The 12,500-nt window shown below is 43.7% G+C and overlaps 1 protein-coding gene across 6 annotated transcripts in view; it reads right to left on the bottom strand.

Moving 5' to 3' along the window:
- parp4 (poly (ADP-ribose) polymerase family, member 4) overlaps positions 1–12,500 on the bottom strand; it is a 21,956-nt gene that overhangs the window by 330 nt on the left and 9,126 nt on the right. Inside the window, exons 14-36 of one of the 6 annotated variants that reach the window (XM_035522907.1) lie at positions 12,411–12,500; positions 12,073–12,215; positions 11,370–11,501; positions 11,120–11,206; positions 10,838–11,002; positions 10,626–10,669; positions 10,432–10,510; positions 10,160–10,297; positions 9,791–9,986; positions 9,495–9,565; positions 8,615–8,802; positions 8,012–8,111; positions 7,681–7,851; positions 7,475–7,555; positions 7,295–7,375; positions 6,804–6,899; positions 6,520–6,672; positions 5,072–6,307; positions 4,671–4,773; positions 3,612–3,744; positions 1,595–3,249; positions 715–841; positions 1–286 (exon numbers count right to left, since the gene is read on the bottom strand). The exon at positions 1–286 is cut by the window's left edge and continues 330 nt beyond it; the exon at positions 12,411–12,500 is cut by the window's right edge and continues 58 nt beyond it. In XM_035522907.1, coding sequence (XP_035378800.1) covers positions 3,042–3,249; positions 3,612–3,744; positions 4,671–4,773; positions 5,072–6,307; positions 6,520–6,672; positions 6,804–6,899; positions 7,295–7,375; positions 7,475–7,555; positions 7,681–7,851; positions 8,012–8,111; positions 8,615–8,802; positions 9,495–9,565; positions 9,791–9,986; positions 10,160–10,297; positions 10,432–10,510; positions 10,626–10,669; positions 10,838–11,002; positions 11,120–11,206; positions 11,370–11,501; positions 12,073–12,215; positions 12,411–12,500 — 3,695 coding nt within the window. In that variant the 3' untranslated portion in view covers positions 1–286; positions 715–841; positions 1,595–3,041. The other 5 variants (XM_035522905.1, XM_035522908.1, XM_035522904.1 and 2 more) reach the window with 5 other exon arrangements.

Genomic DNA, 12,500 nt, shown 5'->3' with positions numbered 1-12,500 from the left:
GTCCTTGAAAAGCGCTATATAAATACAATGCATTGTTATTTAATTATTATTATCCTCCCCACCTGGGGGTTATTATGACATTATTGCTTGCCTTATTTAAGCCGGTATAGTTTCTTCACCGTTGTCCGTCGTTAATGTCACGTCGGTTTCCTTTGTCGTATTCAGTACACTTTTGTGTTCGGAGTTTTCTTTAAACACTTGAAGAGTCGCGTTCGCTTCCTTTACTTTGCTTTTTTTGGTCTGCACGTTCTTCACTCGTGACACGTTTAGTTCCATATTAGTGTCACTTTTTTGATTGTACAAAGTAATAAGGACGGAATTAGCAACATCACATACAGAAAAATAATAACTTTGGTAAAAAAGCAAGAAAACAGTCAAAATCGTTCATAGGTACTGAAAACAAAGAAATTTTACACATCAATATGAAATTAACAATAAGTCTCTAACATAAGTTACTTATACTGAAACTTGTGGACATGGTTGAAGGACTTTCCAAGAGGAACCTGTGGGTACTCAATGTCCACATCATGCACACACATCATAACTGAAGAATTCCGAGGGCATCGCCTTCAGAATCAGACTCTGTTTGGACTGTTGACACCTCTAAAGCGATCACACAAGTTAAAGAGGTTTTGGGCAGCTGGACATCAACGTTTTCTCTCAATTTCTCCACATCTGAGGTTGAACTGAGTGAAGTCTTCAAGGATGACGCACCTGCCACCTGATGTACCGCAGAAACTGTTCAGCCTCCTCTCAACGGCTGCCAACGCTTTTCTCATCCTTATCGTCTTCTACATCCTCCAGAGCATCTTTGAAATGGAATTTCATTGCTCCTGCAAACCTGGTGTACATGTACATGGTGTACTGTATCTGCTTTTACCTCCTGTAATTATACTGTGTGTTCTTAGCTTAGTTCAGGAACAGAGAAAGAGATTATGCCCACAAAAGAGAAAATGTAGATCACTGCTAAACGTTGGCATTCTGCTTTTAGAATTTATCATCAAATTTCTCCCAGTTGCACTATTCTGGATAAGCTTTATGTTCCTAGATGGAGACTGGTACTACTGTGTGCAAACTAACTTAAATGAAACGTACCGCGGGCTTCCATGTAAAAACAAGGACGATCTCACTCCCCAAGACAAAATGGTGATGACTCAACTGAAGAATGAATCTCGCGTAAGAAACTTTCTATTAAAATTCTATTAATACTTTGATTTCAAGTGAAAATATGTGAATGCATTACACTGTTTGTTTTTCTTTCCAGATGTATGGCTTGATCCTCATGGCTGGTGGATTGTTTCTATGGTACCTCTTTAGCAGATGTGGTGTTACTCTCGACTCATTTTGCCTTTGGGTTTGGTTTAAATGCAATTGTGAATGGAACAGCTATAAGCAGCACTACGATACACTCCTCTCTGAGACAACCAACAGACTTTTGTTGCAGGAAATGGAGAAAATTGCCAAGGAAAGAGCAGCCATAACATGTTCAAAATACACAACACCAATCATGAGGAATGAAGTGGAAGTAGCTGCAAGGCTGCAAAGACCAAATGATGTTGAGAGCGCGTGGAGGGCAATCTCTGAGCATACCTACATGGTACAGGAAATGGAGGAGCCACAATCAGCACAGCAACCAGCACTCGAACCAGGACAGGAAGAAGAACAGCAACCAGCACGGCAACCAGGACAGGAAGAAGAACAGCAACCAGCACGGCAACTAGGACAGGAAGAAGAACAGCAACCAGCACGGCAACCAGGACAGGAAGAAGAACAGCAACCAGCACGGCAACCAGGACAGGAAGAAGAACAGCAACCAGCACGGCAACCAGGACAGGAAGAAGAACAGCAACCAGCACGGCAACTAGGACAGGAAGAACAGCAACCAGCACGGCAACCAGGACAGGAAGAAGAACAGCAACCAGCACGGCAACCAGGACAGCAACAAGAACATTAGCATTATATGACTAATAGAATATCCTAAATTTCAGCAAAAGCCCAGTACAAGGCCAATTAAAACCCCAAAAGTTAATGCAGAAATTATTATATAATAAAGTAATATTAAATATAAGTGCATTAATAGGTGAAATGCTGGCAAGTATTTTAGATTATGTTCATAAAATTCTATTTGGTTAAAACAGGAAAATGTAAAAGATTGTACTGCAGTTTTTATATTTGTAATTCTGTTTACTTTTTGTCGCAAAAATCAAAAACAGCAAAGGCCTTTAATTTAATCAGAGAAATCATAGAATCAATAAAACATTAAAAACAATTATTCATGTCTGTGCATTCGACACACCCAAACTGCCAAAAGATGTTCTTGTCTAGGCAGACACAACCATGCACTTGCTGAAGGGTTTTGATTGTTACTGAACTATTCGTCAAATCACAGGAACTGTATAATCAAGGGAACAAGAAACAGAACCTGCGTGTAAATTCCTCTACGCTACAAGCGTACAGGATTGGGGGCTGCATGTCTTCTGTCATCGGTGCTGTAGAAGCCAGACAGCGAAGGTGACGATTCCTTCTTAATCCACTAAAAACTATTTAAACAACTGATTTGTCCATGTGAAGTTTGTCGATTTCATTTCAACCTTTGCACTAAATTGTGGAAGTCTCAAATGCATGAGTCACCCCAAAAAACGTAGCTAAAATATTAAATGATCTCTTCCTCCAATCACATTTGTCATTCTTGCAACAACACACCTTACACTACCTAACAGAAAAAAACACTACTTAAGGTACAAGTTCAGAAGAAAAAGAAATTTCAAGCAAAAAAAAAGGTATTACCTTATAGCTATATAGTTTAGAAATAGAAATCTGCAATGAATTTCTAACATATTTATCTATATAGTTTAGAAATCTGATGAATTTCTAAGATATCTATAACTATATAGTTTAGAAATCTGTGATGAATTTCTAGGATACATATCTATAAGCTATATAGTTTAGATACCGGCAACATTCCTTTTGCACAAGTTCATTAATTAATTAATTCAATAAATTCTGTTGAGTGAATATTTCTGAAACTTTTTTCTGAAACTCTATTTCTGGACCTGGGTTGTGCATGCGCTCCTCTGCAGGACTGGCAGCAGAGGGGAGTGTGGAGGAGGTGCATCCAGGCCCAGAAGCTGCCGTGTGCACGACTCCCAGTCCCAACCGAGCTCGAGGCGCGTGCACACGCAGGGGTACTGCCTGTCTGCCCCCTGAGCCCAGCTCACGGCTCGCTGCACTGCCTCCCAGCACGCTGGCCTGTACGGACACATGCATGCAGGGCAGGACGTTACAACCATACTCCTGTCATATCAATGAGATTATGCTGAAAATAAATTTCAAACTGTTTTTGTGTGTGGTTTTTTTTTTAATAACCAAAGCAAGTCATATAACACACATACTGTATAAAAATGGATGTGCACACTGACAATGTGGGACATGCCGATGGAATTCCATGATCCTTTATCTAAATAACTTGGTGCAAAATAAGTTGTTTTAAATGTGCTATAGCAATAAACACCACTTACTCATCTGACTGTGACATTAGACCCCTCACAAGAACTTGAGCTCCATGGCATAATATTTTGTTATTGTAATACGGTGCCGACAGGACTTCTCACCTGGACTTTGGGGCGTTGGCAAGGTGCATGAGAGAGTGGAACAACTCCACCCCCAACACCATCTTCACACGCACCAACTGCAGCACCAGCAACGTGGCCACCAGCCTGAGGATGGCAGTGTGGACCTTCACCCCTGCCACAGGAACCAGTTGCACAGATTTAATTTGTTCGTATCCTGAACGTGGAGCGCAAACATGGCCACGACTGCTTCAGACTGTCGGCACGGTCACCTAGAAGAGCTAGGTGTGGTTCTCAGACAAGACATCCAGTGGGCCTTTTGACACATTACTGAAAAATTAATAACCTAATGGTTATTTTGACTGCAAATTAAATAAAGGTTTACATGTATTTACTGGAATTAAAGGAACTGTATAAAACATATTTCTGAAAGTGATTATTTTTACATTTTTCTATAAAGTGCAGCTCACATGAGATGAAGAATCAGACTGAATGAACCCACAGAGCAAATCTTTTGTTAACCCCTACATGTAGGTGACCCATATTTTAAACGGATTTACACATGCTCTGATACATACAAGCCACTAGGTGTGAGTATAATGGCTGGTTCAGAATTTGAAGACTCGTTGAAAAAAAAGACATTTCTTCTTCAACAAACGTATACCGACTTTGCACGGTACTGTATGTTGTGTTATGTATTGCTTAGCCATGTTAAATCCACTTCAAAAGTCCACTTTGGTCTAGTATTTACACACAGAAGAATTCTGTTATTATTATTATTATTATTATACAGAAATTAGTTATTATTATTATTATTATTATTAGATAGAAATTAGTTATTATTAATATTATTATTATTAGACAGAATTTACTTGTTATTATTATTGTTATTATTATTATACAGAAATTAGTTATTATTATTATTATTATTATACATAAATTAGTTGTTATTGTTGTTATTATTATTAGACAAATTAGTTATGATTATTAATATTGTTATTATTATTAGACAGAAATTAGTTATTATTACTGTTATTATTATTGTTGTTGTTGTTGTTGTTGTTGTTGTTGTTGTTGTTAGACAGAAATGAGTGTTTTTACCCAAAGAGCAGATGCCTTTTTCTTTTAGAAAAACATTGGCAAAGAAGTCTACATCCAGGCCGAGGAATGTGCTCAGCCTCCAAGTGCATTCCCAGTAGCCATCCTGTGTCCAAGGAAAAACTAAATTAAAACATTTTAAAATCAAATTAAAAAACTCTCTTATCCACTGTGCTCTCCATAAATATTAGGACAGGGAAGAGGAAAGCTGTAAATGTCAATCTCAAAAACAGCCTTAAATATGAGGTGCCATTCTGTTCATAGAGTTACCAGAAGTTCATAGAGTTTGAGTGAAGAAAAAAAAAACCTACACGTGGAGAGCAGTAAGAATATTTGCGTGAAGCAAACACGTATGTATCTATGTATGTGTACAGTGTGATGTACACATATGTAGAGAAATGTACCTGATGTTGGAGATCAAACAGCTCCTCCCAGTTGATCGTGTCAGGTTGCCTCCTCTTCTGAACATGTTTCCTTGCAAAACGAAAAAGGTCTTGTCTAGAACTGCCACGTCTCTTTTCAAAATATCCCTTCTTAGGAACCATCTTGAGAAACTGGAATTCCAAGTCATCAGAGGTGTCCAAAGTGGAAGAGGAATGGGGAAGAAGGTCAATGACAGCAGGAGCAGGGATGGGAGGAGGAGGAGGGGCTTGTGGGACAGGAGGAGGGGCCTGGGGGAGAAGATAGCTATGGCTCTGGTGAGTATATGGAATGACATGGTGAGCTAAGCCAATGGCACCACCAAAACCAATGGGAGGCGGGGCCTGTGGGACCAGAGGAGTGGCTTGGGGGACAGGAGGAGGGGCCATGAAGAAAGAAATGGAGTTGCGGGCACGGCGAGCAAACTCAATGATTTCAGGAGCAGCGATGTGAGGAGGGGCCTGTGGGACAGGAGGAGCGGCATTGTGAGCAGGAGGGGGAGGGATCTGGGGAGCAAAGCCAATGGCATAAGCAGAAGCGATAGAAGATATGGGAGGAGAGGTTATGGGAGGAGAGGTTATGGGAGGAGAAGTGGCCTGGGAGTCAATAGGGGGAGGGGCCCGAAAACTAAAACCACCACCTGCACAAAGATTCAGAGGTTCAGAGGGTTCCCTGTCCAGACAAATCAGGGAACGTCGACTACTGCCAAAAAGGCCTCTACCACCAAAAGAAGAAGGAGGTGCACCACTAAGCGACAAGGGCCGAAGAGAAGCAACACTGGAGACAGCGGGCTCAGCACCGAGATAATCGCCCTTGCTCCTCTGACCAAAAAAGCTAGAGGACATGGCATGAATTCTGGAAGAGATACCACCGAGTACAGGAGGGACAGGAGAAGACACAGGGACATCTGACAGGAGATGGGCATCAATATCACCAGGAGACGTAGCAGCACGAAGACTTGGCTGCAAACTTGGAACAAAGCTTGTGCAGATATAAGGACGTGTGTGTCGTGGTGGGGCCAGCAGCTCGGAAACCTCACTGGGGGGCGGAGCATAATCTTGGGAACTTTCTTCGTCATGGTGGAGAATGTGGAAAGACATGTCTGCAGTACAGACCATCTCAGAGCCAGGAGGAGAACAAGGGAGGTCTGATGTCAGACTGGAGGACCCGTTAGTTTGTAAACATGTCTTGTACACTGCGTCGCATTCTACAGCACCAAACTGGAAGAACACACACAAAGAAATCCATTTTGAGTGAATGTACAGTAAGCTCTCTCTCACTCTCTCTCTCTCTCACACACACACACACACACACACACACACACACGGCCCAGTCACACATCAAAATCTCAAAAGAAAGACATGAGTCATGAGTGAAATACAGGCTCATGTCCATTGGTGGATTTCAAATCGTCCTTTTGAACTGTCAGTACCTCCATGTCTCCAAAGGACGAGTCACTGAGTGAAGAACCCTCCTCCTCTTCCTCCTCAAGCCAGCCCATGTAGGGCAGGATATCCACATTCCCATCCCCTTCTGAAATCAGGTCAGGTACGGAAGTGAATCCAGATTCCGGCTGCTCCGGATCCTGCAGAAGGGACATTCCTTAGCCAATCACGGACTCCGCCTTTCCCAAAGATACAGAGGAAGTCACAAAAACCGGGTCTAATGGAATGTGGACCAGAGAGTGACCGTTCTCCCGTTAAATGGCTGTCATACCCTTTCTTCAATGGCAACAAAGCTGGTAAACTGAGACAGGATGGAGAACTCTTTGCTGAGCTCGATGATGTAGGACTTCAGCTCTGCTTTCCTTCCCTACCAAGAACAGCAGACATCCATATCAGGATAGCGCTCAGCTCCGAAACCACACACACACCACAGGGAAGTGTCCTCAGCTCCACTGCTCGGTCAGGGTTACGGCACGGACTTTTTAAAAATTTGTTGCTAATGTACAAGCATTGAGCAGCATTACTGTAAGGACACTTTCCTCGTCTGAAACTGGACTCCGTGGAGCGTCTGTGGACGCAGACACAGAGTCACTAGAGGAATGCACGCATGTCTCTCAGACACTATGGCGTCTGACAGCGTGAGCAAGGATAGGGTTCCAGGATTTGTTTGTATTCCCAGATCAGTTACAAAATGCAAATCAAACAGGCATACGTGACAAGACCCTAAAACTACTTCACAAATGTCAAGCTTATGGTGCAAACCTCATGTTCTGCCTCGCTAATGCCAAGACTGCCATCCTCATAGTCTCTGATAATTGCTCTCGCTGTAAGCTTGTGAAGGAACTACAACACACACACACACACACAAATTATTTCAAAACTGTGACTCTTCAGAGGTTAAGATTTTTACGATGATTTAATGTTCCCACGTCCAGTTCTTACTGTTCCCTTAGTCTTCTGTAATTCTGTAGTAGAAACCATTGTTTGAATTTCCTGTCCACTGAGATCACCAAACAGAGTAGCCTAAGTAAAGAAGAACTTGGAGATTACAAAAGCCAAGAAGAAATGACTGAAATTTCACAATGATCCAACTGCCTGCGTTAAAGCGACAGGAAGCTGCCCTCTGTCTGGGAGAGAGGCTGGAGTACCTGAGAACAGTGAGGCACGAAACCATAAACCAGAGTGTGACAGTTGCTGAAGAGAGCACTCAGCTGTGAGGGTGCTTGAACAGGAGGGGGTGCTGTGGGGTTGAACCGCTGCCACTTCACCGACACGGACATGCAGCCTGGAGATGCCATGCACCTCACCTGAGATTTCACCTAGAACAGCCAATCAGCAGTGATTCACACACACGCACGCACGCACACACGCACACACGCACACACACTCAAACACTCAAACACTCAAACACTCAAACACTCAAACACTGTCTGTTGGAGAGAAATATATTTCTGTCAAGTGTGCCATAATGGAACTCACCTTCTCAGCCCAGGTGTGTTTTTTCTTTGCGTCAAAAAACTCATAAACTCCCCCACCAGCCTGAGCCAGTGCCCGCAACATGTGCCGATTGGCCGTCGGGCTACACACATACATACACACCCACCCACACCCACACCCACACACACACATACACACACACACACACATACACACACACACACATACACACACACACACACATACACACACACACACACATACACACACACACACACATACACACACACACACACACATACACACACACACATACACACACACATACACATACACACACACACACATACACACACACACACACACACACACACACATATACACACACACATATACACACACACATATACACACATACACACACACACACACACACACACACACACATACATACACACACACACACACACACACACACACACACACATACATACATACACACACACACACACACACACACACACACACACACACACACACACACACACACACACACACACACTTCATCAGAAAGCCACAAAGCAGAAAAAAATCTGCAATTGCCAAAATCCCAATCTTTTTTTTTTGGTCTTGCTCCGTGCCCACCTGAGGCCGCAGGTGAAGAGGCGTGTGTGGCAGGCGTTACCCCGCACCAGCTGCAGGGTCTGAGGCTGGTTCTGCATATGGCCGTCCGAGAGCAGCAAGACGTTCCTCAGGCCTCGCGACGGCGGCAGAAGGTTCAGGCTGCGCAGAGGCCTCCACAGCTCAGTGCTGCCACCAATGGCAGGGGAGGACTATATGCAACAACAGGGGAATTAATGAATGGGACAAAATTGCAGAACCATGAGTGGAACTGCAACAGCACCAACAGTAGACCTATACTGTAGTGTACGACAGAGGACCTACACTGTAGCGTTCCACAGCAATACCTACACCGTATTGTACAACAGTAATACCTATACTGCGGGTTTAAATGTACCACAATTCTAAAATCCCATAATCACAAACTGAGCCTTACAGCTAAACACCACACGTGTCCATTTACTGTTCTTCTGCATCCTACTAAATAACAACAATCATATAAAAAAATATATACGTTTTATTTTTAAATGCCCACATGAATGAAGTAAGGCATAAATAAAGCATATTTAACATTTTAATGTAATTTTAATGTAAAAGTTGTACAAAATCAAAAATTAAAATAACTGATTACACAAAAAGGGGAAATGGCTGATAGGGTTATATGGTTTTACGTTGCACAGCTCAGTTATAGACCAACTCTAGTGATGACACCCTAGACGTGTCCAAACTGAAATCATGCAGGACATTATTTTCTAACACTGATGAGTTTGTTTAATTACTTAAGACAATTCATATTGGTCAATTATCAACATAAGGCAACCGATGTTTTCCTTACTGAACGTCACTGTAGAGCCAATTATTTATTACGAGATTTATTACACCATTGTGATATATAGATACTCACCATAATGAACGTTTTGGCTTGTTCAAAGACTTCCTCTAGTACTCTTGGTGAAGGGAAGGCCTCTTTGTAATCTATTAAATGACACAAATGGGGACAGACACTATAAATAAATTTTATCCACAAAACAGAAAAACTATCAGAACTAAACCAAATGCTGCTCATACTGTGTTTTCCATGTAGGAACAGATGCTAATACACTCAAGCGCTAAACGCTTGAGCCAAACAACCAATCAAAACCCCACAAAAGTGCAACAACTCCTCCGTGTGCGTCCTTATACGGAGACAATGGCGCTCACCAGTGCCGAAGCAGACGACGTTGACCCTCAGGGAGCGGTCCAGCGAGCACAGAGCCTTCAGAGCGAGGCGGCGCGCGTTCACCAGCGGCTCCCCGCGCATGGACTCTGACGTGTCCAGCACAATGACCACGTCGCTCACTCCGGACCACCGCGCGTCGCCGCACTCAAAGTCCGGGTAGAAGACCAGCATGCAGGCCTGCAAGCAGCCGCAGAGAGAGTGTCGGCGTACAGAGCACCACAGATGGAAAAGCCTGACTACAATAAAACACAAAATGTATTATCCTACCTAACAAACCAAAAAAACAAACCAAAAACACAGACATGCACATATTTGTGAGACTGGTGAATGGACGTAGTTGTCATTTGCACCTCACTGTCCTTCTCAGGATGTTTCTCCACCCACATCCTGGGCATGTGCATCTGAGACAGGGAGAAGCTGAGCTGGAAGCCGTCAGTGCTGAGGCTCTGGTCAGGCAGGGTCATGACCACGGCTTTACAGTCTGTCCTCTACGGAAACGCGCAGGACAAACTCAGTCTCAGCACACAGATACCGACACTGCATACAGACACAGTGCCACAAGTTTGAACTGTAACCAGCATTACGGGAACATGCTCGCTAAGCACACGAGCAGAAAGCAGACCTTGGTTCTGATATGATGAGAACACTCCAGACCAGTGATCTCGTAAGGCATCTCAATGGACATGTGCAAAGAGAACACCCTAGAGAGAGAGAGAGCGAGAGAGAGAGAGAGAGAGAGAGAGAGAGAGAGAGAGTTACTCTCTCTCAGATATACTGTTATAAATGACAGTTGTATGAATGTCATTGCATTCTCACCCCTCTGCTCTAAGCTCCTTCACACCAACCTTCTCCACAGACGTCTGCAGCACAAACAAACCCAACATCAGGACCGATTCCTCTACCAGACATGAACCTTTGAGTACTAAATGGAGGCTGGTGTGTTTACTGCATCAAAGGAATATAATTGCACAGTTTTACACCAGGACTTCAGGGAAAATACCTGGGCCTCCTTACAGTTGCCAAGGTACCTGAGTTCTCTGGTTTAGCGCTGCGCTCTGTTGCCAAGGAGCCACGCTGGCAGGCAGGGAAAAGACGACAGTGCCTGACCGCACGACCAGCTCCGTGATGTAGGTCACTTTGATCAGCACTGTGGCCCCAGCGGGCAAGTTCCCAACACTGATGGTAAACACGTCCTGATGTGCACACACACACACACACACAGTTACGTCAAAAGAGTGGAATGACTGACCTGGAATTTTAAGATTGAACACAACATCTGAGCTATGAATGGAAGCAGTAGAATAACACACAGGTGCTTCCTGGTCCATCAGATAGGCTCCGTGACCTTTCTCTATAGCCTGCTTATACTCCTTACGGGCCTGTTCCTTCTCCTTCACCTGAGAGAGAGAGAGAGAGAGAGAGAGAGAGAGAGAGAGAGAGAGAGAGAGAGAGAGAGAGAGAGAGAGAGAGAGAGAGAGAGAGAGAGAGAGAGAGAGCAGTGAGAAACAGGATGCTTTAGGACTGCTCCAGTGGAAGGACTGGGAGACTAGCGAGATGCACCTTTCCGACCACATGCTTCCCGTTAATGAAGGCTTCAAAGCCGCACACGGCTGCCGTCTCTTCTAAAGGGAACACGTACTTAGCCTCAATAGGAACGTCACTCTTGTTCGTGTATACCTGGAAAATGATAACCTGTTCACAGAAAGAAAAACACAAGTTAGGCACTTGAATACCGACATAAAACGATTATTATATTCAATATGATTATTATTATACATGCTGTAAGATGGGGCGTCCTAGTCCGGGCTAGCAGGTCGATTAGCTTGGTGGCTAATGCTGGTAATGCTAGAATAAGCTCTGCTAGATAAACATTGAATACTTTAAACAAATGAATTGCCTGCCTGAATATATTTAAGTACATATTTTATGTAATAGATTTTCTATGCTCTCAGTTTTTGATGACTAACTCTGATTTGACTGCAATACAGTTTGCAGTTTAGCTTCCTCCTACAATCGAATAATTGATACACATCCACTGAAGCTAGAAGTGGGTGGAAACACACGAGCACCTCTACTGCTTGTTCACGTGTTCCTTTTCTGTGCCGACCACTAACTGATTTGCCTCGTAGACTGACTGCCCCCACAGTCTGCAGGCTGTAGAACAGGACAACTGTGGACTGTGGCTATAACTGGGGTAAAACCCTTTTAGTGTGACCGAGCTTTATTCCAGTGGACAGGACAGGTTCCCAGTGTAATAACGGACCTGACAGAGAAGGTCCATCAGCTTGCACCTCACATGGACAGCCTCTAGGGGGAGTGTGGACCCACTGCTGTCTAACAAACCAGGAGTGACATCCTCCAGAGGGTTCTTTGTGACCTCCAACCCCTCTGCGTCATCACTGGACACTGGACAGTCAAACACCCACACACACACACACACACACACACACACACACACACACACAGCAAGTCCTATATCAGAGCACCATTGAATATGGGACAACCCCATGACTGAAATAAAGCTTATTGTATAAAGTTGACAGAATCAGTGACAGTAATGGTGTAAAACAGTGATTAGATGATGTAAGGGTGATCACTCACATAGGTCAGAGGTCATGACAGAAGGTAAACACTCCACAGAGGTATCAATGTGAGGTTCAAAAGGTTTCGGCTGGTCTTCCTTCAGAAAGT

This window comes from Electrophorus electricus, chromosome 25 (assembly GCF_013358815.1).
Source record: "Electrophorus electricus isolate fEleEle1 chromosome 25, fEleEle1.pri, whole genome shotgun sequence".
NCBI lineage: Eukaryota > Metazoa > Chordata > Actinopteri > Gymnotiformes > Gymnotidae > Electrophorus > Electrophorus electricus.
Note: the sequence above shows the minus strand (reverse complement) of the source record. Positions and strands in the feature narration are given on the sequence as shown.